Below are 15,173 nucleotides of genomic sequence, written 5' to 3'. Positions count from 1 at the left end.
AGGCTCCTGTGTGAGTTGGGGAGCGGGGAGGTGGGGTACACTAGGAAGGGGCTGGCATGGTGAGGCCAGGGGGTGGATCTGAACCCCACCCTTGCACATGCTACCTGTCCCTGGTTGCCCTTCGTACTGTCCAGGATACCATTTGACCCTTACCTCCCACACCTGCCTGCGCATTCCCTGTGACTTCTCTTGCTTGCCTGGGCACATCTTACAGTGAATCAGCAGTTCCCCCTCATTGAGCTCATCTGAGTCTCAGGCTCCATGCTGGCCCTCACATCCATCATCTTTTCAGTCGTCACAGCAGTACAAGGTCTCATCTCCACTGTGCCAAGGAGCAAGCCAGGGCCCAGAGAGGTCAAGAAACTTGTTTATAGTAACACAGCTAGTTAGTGACAGGATTCTAACTCAGGTCTGGCCGACTCCAAAATCCACTTTTGTTTCCATTATTTGCCCCCCAGTACCTACATACCATGTTTGTTTCTTCATGTTTTTCTTTACACATGAAATATTCTTACCAAGTTGTTTCTCAGGTAGATCCTCAGAGGCTGATGTATCATCAGACTAATGAGGTATAAGTCAGGACCCCTCAATGGCACAGGTTCTTTCCGAAGTCCTGGAAGACTCCCTAGCAATTCTCTCATTTGTCTTCTTTTCCTCAGCTAGACCACCCCACAAAACTGGGGTTTGCATCAAATATCCTCATACTAAACTCCCCAGTTTTCTTCGCTCTCAAAGACCCACCTTTCACCACACACCAGGTCTCCTTTCACACACACCCCAGTGTCCGATTTGCTTGTGCAGAGCTTGTGTTTACGTTACACACACACACACACACACACACCCTGTCCTCTGCCTGCACTTCGGTGACTCCTCCTTGCTCGGCCTGGCCGCCCGTGGCCCACCCCACCCCTCACTGCAGGCCGGTCTCTTCCATTTGATTTTGAGGAGGTACTCACATGTTACTCCAAGGCCAGGCTGGTGAGCAAGACGAACCTTGCAGATACTGTGTTTTGTAAGATTCTGTCCTTAACTTAAGCCACTGATTTCTGCAGCGCTGAACGTCTGAGCCCCACAGACCAGGTTCCGCATACCGGTCCCCCACTCCTAGGTGGGCTCCCTCCCTGTGAAGGGAGATAATGCCACTTCCCTCACAGGGTCATTGCACTTGGGGTAAATGTTGGCAGTATGTCCTTCCCCTTTCCAAAGGGGAGTTCCAAGAAGGTTTAGCAATAGGACAGCCTCCTGGGAATCCACATGTTGGCCTCCTGAGGGACCCCTTTGCAGGAGAACACAGCAGGACCTGCTCCTGGTAAAATTACTGTTTTCTCACAAGCAGACATTTATTAGGCACCTCTGGGCACAGAGCCATAAAGTGAATTGGTCAGGTGGTTGACGCTGCTTGGGTAGGGCCTTAAACACCAGGATGACCTACAGGTGTGACCTTTCGGACAGGGTGTGACTATTGAGAGGAAGCTGATGCTGGTGGCTGGAGGTCTATCAGGAGGGTAACATGGGGCTAGGCTGGGCCATAGGGGAAGGAAGGCAGGCCTAGGTCTCTGCTGGTGGAGAGGCAGGTGAGAAGGTGGGGCAGTGAGCCCTCTCACAATCAGGGACACCTCCCACACACAGGGAACCCCCAGCATCTCCTCACCCCTTCTCACTCACAAGCTCAGGCCGCTCTTACTTGTCCAGGTGTTGGCAGCAGCTCTAGGTAACGAAAAGAGCCCCAGCCTGCACTCTGGCCCTTGTTCTGATGCTGACCTGCTGTGTGATGTTGGGCGAGTCACCATCCCTCTCTGAGCATCTGTTTTCCCACCTGTGACATGAGCGGCCAGGAGACAGCCCCCAGCTTCCCTTGCAGTTCAGCCGTTGAGCCTGATAGATGTGCTGTGGTTCTCCCAGCTGATGCATTCTTCCGTGCTGACCTGGCACCACAGGAGAGGAGAGGGTGCCCAAGCCCCCACCTACTGTACTGAGTCTGGCATAAGGGGTTAGGCTCAGTGTGCCTAGCCTGGGCTGCGGTCATGTGTGTTTTACAGGGAGGAATGGGCAGAAGGCAGAGACCCCAAAACTAAGGAGCCTAAGGAGGATTTTCGTGCTGCCCATGGCCTGCAGTTGTAGGTTGGTCTGTCCAGGTGCAGTAACTCCCAGAGGACTGGTTTTCTAGGCAGAGGACAGCTGGCTTTGGCTGGTCTGCTCTTTCTCAGCATATGTACCTGGGAAACGCAAGGCCTTCCTCCAACTCTTCCATCACAAATGAAGGTCCACCTGGTGTGATTTAGGGAGAAAAAACTGCTGTCTTCTCACCCCAATCCGCAAGGTGGCGTCTGAGGTCTGAGCTGGGGCGGCCCATTCTTGGCATGATCTCCCTGGCTCCTGGGGCCTCCATGAGGCTGGATCCTGGGGTCACCCAGACCTTGTGTCTTTCTCCTTTTCTGGCTAGGTCAACACTACCCCTAAAGCAAGAAGAATATGAGGTGAGTATCAGCTGCCACGCTAGGGGAAGGCCAAGGGCAGCGGGTGTAGGAGGGGGAGGCGGGGGCTGGGTGCCAGGGCTGGGGCTGGATGGAGAAGGGGCTGAGCCCCTCTGTGTCCTGCCCCCGGCAGGCCTTTCTGCTCAAGCTGGTGCAGAACTTGTTTGCTGAAGGCAATGACTTGTTCCGGGAGAAGGACTACAAGCAGGCCCTGGTGCAGTACATGGAGGGGCTGAACGTGGCCGACTACGCTGCCTCTGACCAGGTGGCCCTGCCCCAGGAGCTGCTGTGCAAGCTGCATGTCAACCGGGCCGCCTGCTACTTCACCATGGTGAGTGTGTACCCCACCTTCCTCTCCTCTACTCCCACCCTGCTCACCATTTCCCCAGAAGCCCAGCCGAGCCAGGCCTGTACCCTGCGAGCCCCTGGAAGGCCAGCCTCTCCACCTCCTCCTCTCTGCACTTCGCCCTCTGTGTCTGGGTTTTCCACCCCAGCTGCACAACAGACTCACCTGGGAAGCTATTAAAGTATTAACACATAATTTTTAAAAATAGGTTTAAATGATACTGGGCAGGGTGGGAGGGGGAGCGCTAAGCCCTACCCCAGGTGCATTGAGTTAGAAGCTGGGGGTGGCCCAGGTATTGGCAGACACCCATGGGCGGTCAGGAGGGCTGAGAACCACTCCTTTCTGTCCACCGCCTCTCTCCACAAACCTCAGGCCTCTCCTGCCCCTCCCCTCCCAACACACCCTCAGCTGCTCACTTCCTCTGGGCTTCCAGTCTCCCCTCCTGTCCTCAAAACCCAGCCAACTCTTCCCTGTCCCACCCACCCACTGATTCATTCTCCAGACCTCATGGGAGGCTCTGCCGAGGGCTCTGTAGAGGGTCCAGGAACACCTCTGCAATCCATAATTGACTGTTCTGGAGAAATGAGTCTGCCAGGTGCCTGTTCACACTCTGCTCTGCATACCGAGCTGCCTTCATGTTTTCACTTCCTCTCAAAGGCACCCTTGTTACCCTCAGCCCACAGGGTCTCAACTGAAGGCTGATATGGAAGTAGAAGTAGATGTGTCTGAGCAACCAGGCCCATCCCTGTAATGTTTGAAGGCCCCCTCCAGTGGCCTGCCAGTGCCCAGCTGGACATACGGGTGCCCCAACCAGTGTCTGAACGCCTGCCAGTGCTCAGTCTAGGTGGGGGCAGCGGGCCTAGGGAGGGTAATGGTCGCTGACCAGCGAGCCGCCTGCTCCTCTCTGGCAGGGCCTGTATGAGAAGGCGCTGGAGGACAGTGAAAAGGCGCTGGGCCTGGACGGCGAAAACATCCGGGCGCTGTTCCGCAAGGCGCGAGCCCTCAGCGAGCTGGGGCGCCACAAGGAGGCCTACGAGTGCAGCAGCCGGTGCTCCCTCGCCCTGCCCCACGTGAGTGCGGCCCTGCGGCCCCACCAGGGACCAGCTCCCAGGCCAGGTCCAAGCTCTCAACTTGGGCCAAGGCACCACATCTTTCTGAGCCTCTTCCAACTCAGCGACGTGGAGCTGCAGATGCTGACGCTAGCACGCAGCTCCGACTGTGTTTCAGACACTGCTAAGACTGCACTGTGGGTCTTGACTCATGTAATCCTTGCAACAACCCTTTGAGGTGGATACTATTATCCCCATTTTAAAGATGAGGCAGAGCCCGGAGAGGAAGGAATTCACCCAAGATCGCAGCTAGCGGGTGGCAGAGCTAAGATCTGAACCCAGGCAGTCTGACTGTGGACAGGCCGTCTCAGCTTCCAGCCTCTGAGTACCGTGCTGCAGTGAGGGCTAAACAGGCTGCCCCGTGTGCCGGGGTCCTGACGGCCAGGCTGTCACTAGGTGGGGAGAGACAGCGGGAAATGACCAGCAGAGAGCTCTGCTCCTTCCTGCTCAAGCACAGCTGGGCCCATGTCCTCCTCCCCATGTATTCATCCACTTCACAAGTATTTACTAAGCACCCACACAGTGCCCAGATCTGTGCCCTTCAGAGATGCAGGGTCCACTAGCAGACAAATGGAAAAAGGCCTGGGGTCTAGGCCTGCCTCTACGTGATCTGCCATTGGTCCCTGGCATCACCTTGGACAAAACACTTCTTTCTGTTCATCAGTTCATGTCTATAAAGTGCCCTGCCTATTTTATCCCTGAAAATAATGGCTGTGTAAGGGCTCAAAGAGAGGTAAATTCTGCCCAGGGAACGCAGAAAGGACTCAGAAGTGGTCAGGATCCTGACCCCCCTGGGGGAGGTCAGGCTTCATGGAGTTGGAAGAAGCAAGAAGGATTTGCGCAGGCAAAGCAAGGGGGAGGCCATGTGCATGATGGTCAAGGATGTTGGTGTCAGAGAGCTGGCCCGGGTTCAGTTCTAATCTTGGGTCTGCCACCTCTAACTGTGTGACCTTGGACATGTGGCTTAGTCTCTCTGAGCCTTGATTTGCAACCCTGTCCAACAGGGGTGATAATGTACCATGGGTCATAAGGCTGTGCTGAGGATGGATTCAGAAAATCATATAAGGCAGTTGGCACAATGGCCAGACATAGTATGTATCAGAGAACATTCACTATTATGATACTGGTCATCATTCCTGATTCTCCAGTTCAGTGTAGTTCACAATTGAGAACCTTAAGACAGAGCCCCGATCACACAACATTTGCTATCATTCACAGCAGGTCCACATCCAGGTCACATGGCCACCCACTCATCGGAGGGCAAGGTGGCCTTTACCCCACTGTACAGGTGAGGAAGCCCGGCCAGTGAGGGCTGGTAGCCAGCCAGAGGACTTGCACTCTGAGTTGGGGAATTCCTCTGTTGTCCAGTCTTTGTGGGCAGATGCTGACTGAGCTCTGCTCCACGCTGGGCACCTGGGACCAGAGATGACCCAGACCCTGACCCTGGGCTCCAGGAGCTCGGCAGGTTGGAGGTGACAAATGCACAGGATGTCACAGCATCCCATTGCCCCTTTGCTGCCCAGACCACAGTCACCCGTTTCTTTGTTTTCTGGTTGGTCTTCCCCACCAGACTGGAGCCTCCACGAGGCCTGGGCCCCTTGGCCTGTTAATGTGGCTTCCCCAGCTCCTGGCTCTGGCCTGGCACAGGGACTTGGAGGGAGAGAGGAGGGCTGGGTGCTGTTACTGGGCACCAGCCACAGGCTGGGTGTGTTGCACACCGCACGTCTTCACATCCATGCACTCTCCACATGTCCTCACATCCAAAGAGTCCAAGACAGTGTTTGGTGAAAAGGCAAATTATAGGACAACAGGTATAATATGATCTCACTTATGTGAAGGAGAAAGAGAAAATCCCCATGCAGCAGAACTGAGCCTCCCTGGTAGGCCCACATGCAGGTAAATGAGGTCCTAGGAATGGTGTGGGGAAACGCACGAGCCCCACAGTGCCGGAGGCAGGGTGGGGTGACCTGGGGCGCCCTCTCTGTACATTTCCGCCTTCTACAGCGACACTGCTACTTGCTGAATTCTAGACATAAAAGGATAATATTAAAATAAAAAATGAATTACTCCTCCTCCCTCCCCACAATAAAAGGATAAATTCAAGCATGGGCTCCTGGCCCCAGCCCCACCACGCACTGGCTGGGTGACTTGGGCAGCCAGTGTCCCCTCCTGGGGCCTTGCTCCCTGGTCTGTAACATAGGGAAGCAGCAGCCACTTTGAAGGTCACAAGCGTCTGAGCACAGCCGCAGGAGCCGGGGCAGCCTAACCCTCCCCCCTGTGTCTTGCCTTCCCAGGATGAAAGTGTAACTCAGCTTGGTCAGGAGCTGGCTCAGAAGCTTGGGCTGCGAGTTCGGAAGGCATATAAGAGGCCCCAGGTAGGTGGGCGCCGAGGGCTGGAGTGGGTGGTGATGGGGAGGTCTAAAGGGAGGACCGGTGTCTTTGGAGGACACGGGAGGGTGGTCAGGGCCAGGTCAGGACAGGGGGGCAGTGGCACGTGATCTTCCCCTCTCTGTTGGCTGAAAGCCCTGAAATGACTTCCAGAACCTTTTGGAAAAGGAAAGAACAGCCAAAGCTTCCAGCTCACCTCAGGTACCAGCTGTTAAAACCTGTTCCCTCCCTGCCCTGGTTGACTTCAACACCTGGGAGGTGGCCTGAGTTGACACTGGTGTCCTTCAGCCTTATGTTCTCAAATAACCCCCGTATGGCATGTATTTAAAATGTTGGTGTCTTTTTGGCTCGTTCAGATCCACATTTATTCTTTTGGCACCTGTTGTATGCTGGGAAGCTGCAGGTAGGAAAGGGTATGGCTCATGGGGATAATTGTACCCACCCCAGAGGGTTCGTGGGAGGATCAAGATGAGGGAATGATTGAGATGGCACCTGGCACAGTGCTGGCACAGTAGGGGCACATGCACGGAAGTCCTCTGCCCAGGTCATGGTGCAGAAAGAAAACACCTGAATCTGACCCAGAGACACAAGGCAGGTACCTGCTGTCAGGGCTGCTCGGGGCCGTGGAGGGCAATGCAGACCCAGCTGCTGGTGTAGGGGCCCTTTGCTGCCCTGCCTGATGGGACCCTGAGCATCTTTACCTCATCTCTTCTCACCTCTCTCCAATCTCTGGCAGGAACTGGAAACCTTTTCTCTGCTCAGTAACGGCACTATAGCTGGCGTGGCAGATCAGGTAGGAGGGGTGCCAGGACCCCAAGCCTCCTTCCCACCCCCAGTACCCGCCTCATCCATCACGAGAGCTTTGGATTCACTCTTGGGTAGAACTGACTGCAAGCAGCAGGTCCGGGGGCATCAAGCTGAGTGGTTGGGCTCAGTGGGTCCTAATCTGCACTGCTGTGAGCCAGCACCTGCCCTGGGAGGAGGCAGTGACTGACAGCCCAGGCCCAGCCAGCCTCATGACAGCCCGGGGACACACGGCACCTCCCCTGCCAGAGGTGTTTCCTGTGTCCAAAGGGGCAGAGTGGGGACAGGCTGTGCTGCTGTTGTGGGAGTGGCCACTCGGGCGCCAGCGGGGGAGCCTCACCCACGGCCCCGCAGCCAGGACAAGCCCTGGGCAGCCTGGCCCCCATGTCTCTCTTTCAGCTTTCTTACCCCTGCTCCCTTCCTGCTGCTGTTGCTCCTCCCCACCCTGCCTTTTCACTTTTCAAGGCCCAGCTCAAGTACCCACCCTGACTGGTAGGGGGCCCTTCCTGGGATGCCCTGCCCAAGTGACCTGCTGGGGAGATGCACAGAGGTGGCGGGAGAGCTCAGACTTGGGACCCTCCCAGATAAGAGCCCACCCTGCCCCTTGCTAGTTGTGTCCCTGGGCAGGTCTTTCGCCTTGGAACCTCAGCTTCTGAATCTGTGAGATGGGGGTGTTTTACCGCTCAGATGGGGCAAGGGGAGAGCACGTTATACCCTGGGAAGTGTGGCGCCCAGACGGAGCCACGATGGGCAGTAACTGCTGGTACCGCAGCATCATCCCAGGTTTTAGACTTCCCTATCCCCACGGCCAACACCCTTGCACAACCTAGTGGGGCCTGGCTCCTCCTGGGGGCGGTGGCCAGGCCCAGCACACGCTTTGGATTCTCCCACTGCCCACCAGACAGGAGCTGCTCAGGTGGACTTTGGGGCTTTGTGGAAGATGAGGGACAATCTGTAAGAGCACCCACCAACAGAGCCTAGTGTCCTGCTTCCTTATTGCACATGACAGGAGACTGGGGCACAGAGCTGGGGGGAACTTAGCCAATGTCACACAGCAAGGCAGCAGTGGGCCTCCCTCCCTCCTGAGTGTTATATGTTTTCATTCAGTCACTCAACAAACTCCCAGGGAGCCCTTCTCAGCGGGCAGAGCTGAGTCAGGCATGTCTTGGGGACCTCCTGGGTTGTGAAGGAGGAAGATTCAGTTCCATTTGTATAACATTCTTTGTGGTTTGTAACCAGAAATTAACAGACCCGGGTTCTCAAAAAAAGAAATAAAGTGAATGTCATGCTCTGTTTGGGCTGCTATAATCACAAAATGCCATGTGCGACTTATAAACAACAGAAATTTATTTCTCACAGTTCTGGAGACTGGGAAGTCCAAGGTCAAGGTGCTGGCAAATTTGATACCTGGTGAGAGCCTGCTTCCTGTTTCCTTGATGGCACCTTCTGGCTGTAACCTCACATGGCAGAAGGGGCCAGGGGGCTCCCTGCAGCCTCTTTTATAAGGGCACTAATCCCAATCGTGAGGGCTCCATCCCCACCACCTCATCACCCCCCAAAAGCCACACTTCCCAGCACTACCACCTTGGGGGTTAGGATTTCAACACAGAACCTTAGTGGAGGGCCGTAGCATTCAGACCATAGCAGTGAATGAACAAGTGAACAATCGCAAATAATATCACAACAATGCCTTGAGGGAGGTACCGTTCACCCCCTATTACAAAGGAGAAACTGAGGCCCAAGAAGTTGAGTAACTTGTCTGAGTTCACCCAGTACGTGCTGAGCACTGAACTTGGGGCTGAGTACATGGTGAACAAAACAAATGCAGCCCCTGCCCTCAGAGCTCACAGGCTGGGGCAAATGCACACCAACCTGTTTCTGGTTATAAACCATGGGGACAGCCGTAAGGGCGGAGTGTGGGGGGCCAGGGGGCCACTGGGCCCAGGAGGCTTCATTCAGACCAGGCATCAGGAGCCTTTAACACAAGACCGGAAGGTAGGGCAGGGTGTGTGGATGAAATAGCGTTCCAGACGGAGGGGAGGTTCGTGCGGAGGCCGTGAGGCTGGGAGGAGCTCAGAATGTTCCGGCCTGAACCGGGTGAGGCGTGGCAGGACCCCCGTGGGGCCGGCGCAGTAGGTGGAAGCTGGACTCCTAGTCCCTGGGGGGGAGCAGGGTCTGCACATAACAGAACCGGGAAAGCATTGAAGGGGGATAACGTCGATTCTACTCATTAATCCCGAAGATGTTTGTTGAGGTCTCCTATATGCCCAGCATAAAATCTACCCAAACACCGGGGAAAAGGGAGAGGGAGAAATAGCCAAAGAGTCCCACCCTAGTAGAACTTACAGTCTAATTAGGGGAGACAAAAAAAAAAGTGATAAACAAAGGTAAAACAGAAATTGATCAGTGCTGTGAGAAGGGTTTGGAGGTACTGCCCTCCCCTCCCAGTCCCCACGAACACTGCTGCAATGAACTCTGACAGCCAGACAGAAAGACCTGGTGGGTCTTTCCCCAGCTTAGAAATCCTCAGTGGTTATTAAGGTATCTATTTAAAATAATGTTATTAATCAACATCTGGAGACTGTAGCCTGGCATTCAGACCCCTCCACAACCTGGGTCCAACCTCCCTCTCCATCCTCACCTCCTTTTCTTCATGCACCAGACAATGTGTGCGCCTATCTCCTCAGCTCTGCGATAAGCTCAGCCAAGAGCAGGGTCTGTGGGTCCCTCTGTTCTGTGCCCTGATGAGCCACCACCTTGGAGTCAGACAGCATGGTCTCTGCTCTCTGGTGGCATGACCTGGGGAAAAATGACTTCTCCTTGAGCCTTGGGTGCCCCTCTGTACAAAGGAGATAATTGCTCAGGTCCCAGGTGGCTGCATGGATGAAATGCAAGCAGGCTTGGTCAGGCAGCTGGCAGCATGGTGCCCATGGCAGGGTGTGCTCACTCCCCATCCCAGCCCAGGTCACAAGTCTCTTCCAAGGGTCAGGGATGGAGGGCCCTGCCTCCAGGGTCCTCACAGGCCAGTGAGGAGGGTGCAGTGTACCAACCGCTCAACACAGCAAGCAGAACTGCACTGGGCTGGCACGGCAGATGCTCAGCAGATACTCACTGAATTACGGAATGAGCATGGCCAAAGGGCCACGGCAAACGTGGGTTGAATACCTGGCTGCACAAGGGCCAGTCCTTGGTGTCCACCGAGTCTGTAGCTGGGGTCTGCGACTCAGCCACTGAGCTGTGCCTCAGGCCCTGCCAAACCATTCACCCATCCTACAGTCTTGCTGGGGCCCCCACCCCATACACAGAGGCCAGGGTGGTCGCAGCGATGGGTGTCTGTGAGAAGCCCAAATAGAGCCGACTCCACAATGGAGAGGATCAGGTCAGGTCCTGCCTCAGAGCACCAACATGGTGCTCACCTGTGCACACGCATACTCCCACATCGACACACCACACACACAGTGGCCATGTGGGTGGACAGGGCCCCAGCCAGATCCCCTGACCTTCTGTAAGCTATACACAGAGTGTGTGTGAGCCTGGCTGCTTGGATGCCTGCAGGATTCTCCGGCGTGGGAGTCCTGGCCATTCAGCCAGGCAGTCCTTCCACGTGTGCGCCTCGTGGTGGAGCCTGGGAGCAGGCAGAGGTCCCGCAGGCGTGGTGTCTGTGTCAGCTGCCTCTTGGACTCATGCGGAGTGGGACACGAGGAGCACTGTGAGCTCTAGGAACAGAGGCTGTGGGGCAGCCTTGTTGGAGAGGCCTTCACAGAGCCCGGGCGGCAGGATTCGGGCCAGTGGATAGGAGGGAGCACCTCTCAAGGCCAGGCGAGCAGTTCGAGCAGAGGCCGAGAGCAGGGAGAGGGACGTGCACACCCTGGACCCGCTGGTTCCGAAGAACCTGGGCTCTGCAGCTGGGCGTATTTTGATGTGGATCCTGAGCAGGCCCTTGCCTGAGGTGGCTGCCCAGCTGTCAGCGAGGTGCTAGAACCTCCATTCTGTGGTGGTTGTGGGGTTACAGTGGGTCATACGTGGATGCTCCCAGCACAGCGTCTGCCAGAGAAGAGGCGCTCCATAAACCTTTGTTGCCAAATGAGTGTCACCAGCAGGAAGAGGCAGAGAGAAAAACCTAGAGAGATGGGCTGGCGCTGAGAAGGTGACTGGCCTATGGGGCCTGGGGAGCTGTGGGCAGCCCTGAGCAGAGAGGGGCCCAGCTGTCCCTAAGACGTTCACGTGGCACGTCTTTAACCCCTCAAACATCGTTATACTTACCGTGAGAGTCATGGCTCTCTCATCCAGCGCGACAGCCTCAGCTTGTGCAGCTCATCTGTGACGGCCAGACACGCCCGGGAGATTGAAGTGCACTTATCTGCTGAGAACCCAGGGACATGAGAAGGAGGCGCGCTGTGCGGGTGGCAGTAGGATGTGCGGGGGCTGGGGGCTGGGGTCAGGGCAGGCTCCCAAGGCAGGCAGCCCCTCTGACCCGTGAGCAGCAGCTTCTCCGGGCCGATGTCTCCTTTGTGCTGAGGACAGCTCCTTGCAGGGCGCCTGGACCGAGTGCTGAACTTCACTGCCACCAATCTGGGACGGGATGGCTAACGGTGGGGGTCTGGCCCTGCTGCCCTCTGTGGGGATGCAGGGGAGATGGTCACCCAGAGCCGTGGCAGGGAAGGAGCCCTTCAGCTGCATGAGCAGGACTCAGGAAAGGGAACGTGCCAGACTCATGGAAGAGACCACAGCTGAGGGTGGAGATGAGCCACACAGGGGCCTGGGGGTGGGGCCAGGGAGGCTGGTGATGAGAACACCCGGTCTCCAGGGCCGGCCTCCCCATGGCCTGGATTTAAGATTTGAGATTGCACATAAAGCACACAGAGCACTTGCTGTGTGTCGGGCGCTGGCCTAAGCTCTGGACCGATGTCAGGTGGTTTCCTCCTTAATGCAGTCCTAGGGGGTAGGTGCTGTCATCGCTTTACAGATACGGAGACAGGCCCAGAGAGGGTAAGGCCACAGCCCGGGCCCAGCTTCCCTCGCACAGGAGGAGGCCCACGGGTAGCGATGGGAATGCCACCTGGGCTGACTTGGCCGGGAACTGTAATGGGGGCTGTGGGGGAACACTGGGGATCAGGGAGTGGCAGTTTTGTCTTTGAGCTGCAAAATACCCATGTGTGGCAAGGCGTGTGGAGGGCTCTGCAGAGCCCTCGCCACCAGCCCCAGGCTGTGGACTCCATCCCGTGCTGGGTGAGAAAACCAGGCTCAGGTTATATCCCTTCCCCTAAGGGTGCTCCTCTGAGAGGGTTAATGTCAGTGACAGTCGGGCCCTTGTGTCAGGCACCGTGGCCCTCCCAGCCCTCACCCACTGACCCTCCACGTCCTTCCTCTCCACAGGGAACTTCCGATGGATTGGGGTCCATAGATGACATCGAAACAGGTAATGTTGCGGATGGGATGGGTGGAGAGGGGGCCCAGGGATGGTTCAGCCATCTCCCCAAAGAAACAGTGGGTTCAGGAAAAGAGACCCCACCTGGAGGGGCAAACACTCTGCAGCCTGGAAGGGTGGGGCGGCCACCCAGCAGGGTCCCAGGTCAACAATGGGAGTCCACCTCTTCCCAGCCCTGCTTTCCCCTTCTCTTCCCCGCTGGCTTCCAGGAAGTGTCACATTTTTAAAGTGTCCCTTACAGAATGCATCGCTTACCTCAGAGGACTGATATTCAGGCACTGAGCCAGGCCCATCCGGGAGGCGGAATAGGACTGAAGGGCCTGTCCTGCCCCACCTCAGCCTCCCTCACCAGGACTGAGCCTCCGCCAGCAGGGTCAGGCCAACGGGAAGGCAGTTACTGGCAGGAGCTAGGAAAAGGGGGAAGGTGTTGCTGGGACACGTCCCTGACTGCCACCAGCCAGGGCCCCCCGCGGCCACTGAGCCCACCCCCATCCACAGACTGCTACGTGGACCTGCGAGGCTCCCCGGCCCCCCTCCCTTCTACTCCCACGATGCCGCTGTTCCCTCACGTCCTGGACCTGCTGGCGCCCCTGGACAGCAGCAGGGCCGTCCCCAGCACTGAGAGCCTGGATGACTTCTCTGATGGGGACGTCTTTGGGCCAGAGCTGGACACCCTCCTGGACTCACTGGTGAGCCGTGCTGCTGCCTCCTTATGCTCCCCTGAACCCTTTTCCCTCCCAGGTACCCCATCACTTTATCCTCAGGTCACATGAGGGGTGAGGGAGGGTCCCATCTCTATGTTTTCAGTGCATCTAGAATCTGAGAATTCTAAGACTTACAGGGTTTAATTTGGGGGAAACAGAGGCCCTGGGAGGGAAAGGGGCCTGCTCAGGATAGAAACTGAAGCTGCAGGGTGTGTAACCCGAAGGGACTGGGGGGACTGTACAGCCCCTGGACTGCACCCCACAGGACCGGTCAGGGCAGAGGCACGGGGGTCAGCTTGCCTGGGGCTCGCAGTGCCTGATTCTGCCCAGGCCTGGGTGGTTGAGCCCTCCTTTGACACCCGCTCTGTTCCCCACCTCGCAGTCTCTGGTCCAGGGTGGACTGCCTGGCAGCAGTGTGCCCAGCGAGTTGCCCCAGCTGATACCTGTGTTCCCAGGGGGTACCCCACTGCTGCCACCTGTGGTGGGTGGCTCCATACCCGTCTCCAGCCCACTGCCCCCTGCCTCCTTCGGCCTGGTCATGGACCCCTCCAAGAAGCTAGCTGCCTCCGTGCTGGATGCCCTCGATCCTCCAAGCTCTGCGCTGGACTCCTTGGACCTGCTGCCGTACTCGGACACCGGACGGGATGCCCTTGACAGCTTTGGGTCGGTCCGTGGCTCTCTGGACAAGCCCAGCTCCTTCGCGGGTGAGCCCTGGGCAGGCACGTTGATTCGCCACTCCCTTGACAGTTGGCTAGTGCTGGCCCGGGCTGGTCAGGGACTCTGGGCTTGCAGTCTGGTGCTCCCTGCCCAGCCTCCCAGGCCCTGGGATTGCCAGGCTGGTAGTATCCCACAGGGATGTCCTGAGGCTGGGGGAGGGGCTGCAAGGCCATGGGCTCCTCCAGCACGACCCTGAACTGAGTGCCAGGGACCCAGAGAGGAAATAGACCTGTTTTCAGACTTGTCTGATTCCTAGGCAGTCAGACCTAGCCCAGAGAGCTCACAGCTGGGGGCATGCAAATGGGCTTCATTCAGCCTCCAGCCAAGGGAGACCTCCTGGAGGAGGTGGTGGCTGAGCGAAGTCTTGGAAGTCATTTGCCAGCAGAGGGAGCAAGATGACAGAGGCCTGCCAGACGGAGGGACTGGCTGAGCAACAGGGTAGTTGGCCAGAGGGGAAGGCGGGTTGAGGGCCTTGAAAACCTGAGTCTGGCCTCTGGGCCTATGAGTCAAGCGGAAGAGCCTGGGCTTTCTCCTGGGGGCAAGGAGGCTGTGGCAGGAGCCAGCACAGGGTGGACATGCTCAGGCTGGGATGCCCCTCCGTCCCTGGGCAGCAGCCATGGGGTAGGTCAGGGGACCAACACGAATAGGAGGATGTGTGGCTTGGACAGCTTCTCTGAATTCAAAATAATTAAGGGAAAGTCCTTGGAGGGCCCCTCATGCCCTCCAGAGTAGGGCAGGTGACCCCATGTGTTTTCCTTGCCCAGAGGAAACCAGCTCACAGGACCATCGTCCCCCGAGCGGTATTCAGAAACCTGCTCCCTCGGTGAGTGACATGCTGCGGATCGGTGGCCAGGCCCTCATGTGCTCCCAAGGGTAGAGGAAAGTGGGGTGTAAGCCCTCTGCATGGGATAAAGTGCTGCATCCCCCAAGGAGGGGCACCCCCAGAGCAGATGGGCCTGGTCCTTTCCAGGCCCTTCCAGACTAAACCTCATGTTGGGAGGCCTGGCTGCAGGCGGCACCCACCTTGTCTGACAGAGGAGGACATCAAGGCTCAGGCGGTGTCAAGGACCTTCCCTGGGTCAGTTGCACCCATGGTCTCGGTTCAGCCAGGCCCTGAGTTTAGGAGTTTGGCAGCCTGTTATCTGGCCTCCGTGTGGCCCTGGAGAAGTCATCTAACCTCTCTGAGCCTTGCCTTCCTCCCAT

General features: G+C 57.1%; 1 protein-coding gene across 2 annotated transcripts in view; it reads left to right on the top strand.

Annotated features, from left to right (window-relative positions):
• The window catches only part of ZC3H7B (zinc finger CCCH-type containing 7B), a 49,730-nt gene that overhangs the window by 18,613 nt on the left and 15,944 nt on the right, over window positions 1–15,173 (top strand). The window contains exons 3-11 of one of the 2 annotated variants that reach the window (XM_036931297.2): window positions 2,444–2,477; window positions 2,608–2,805; window positions 3,732–3,890; window positions 6,224–6,304; window positions 7,054–7,110; window positions 12,498–12,540; window positions 13,048–13,238; window positions 13,636–13,957; window positions 14,735–14,793. In XM_036931297.2, coding sequence (XP_036787192.2) covers window positions 2,444–2,477; window positions 2,608–2,805; window positions 3,732–3,890; window positions 6,224–6,304; window positions 7,054–7,110; window positions 12,498–12,540; window positions 13,048–13,238; window positions 13,636–13,957; window positions 14,735–14,793 — 1,144 coding nt within the window. The remainder of the gene's footprint in view (window positions 1–2,443; window positions 2,478–2,607; window positions 2,806–3,731; window positions 3,891–6,223; window positions 6,305–7,053; window positions 7,111–12,497; window positions 12,541–13,047; window positions 13,239–13,635; window positions 13,958–14,734; window positions 14,794–15,173) is intronic. The other variant, XM_057486334.1, reaches the window with a different exon arrangement.

Source organism: Manis pentadactyla, chromosome 10, assembly GCF_030020395.1.
Source record: "Manis pentadactyla isolate mManPen7 chromosome 10, mManPen7.hap1, whole genome shotgun sequence".
Classification (NCBI taxonomy): Eukaryota; Metazoa; Chordata; class Mammalia; order Pholidota; family Manidae; genus Manis; species Manis pentadactyla.
This window is presented reverse-complemented; position numbering and strand designations above follow the sequence as displayed.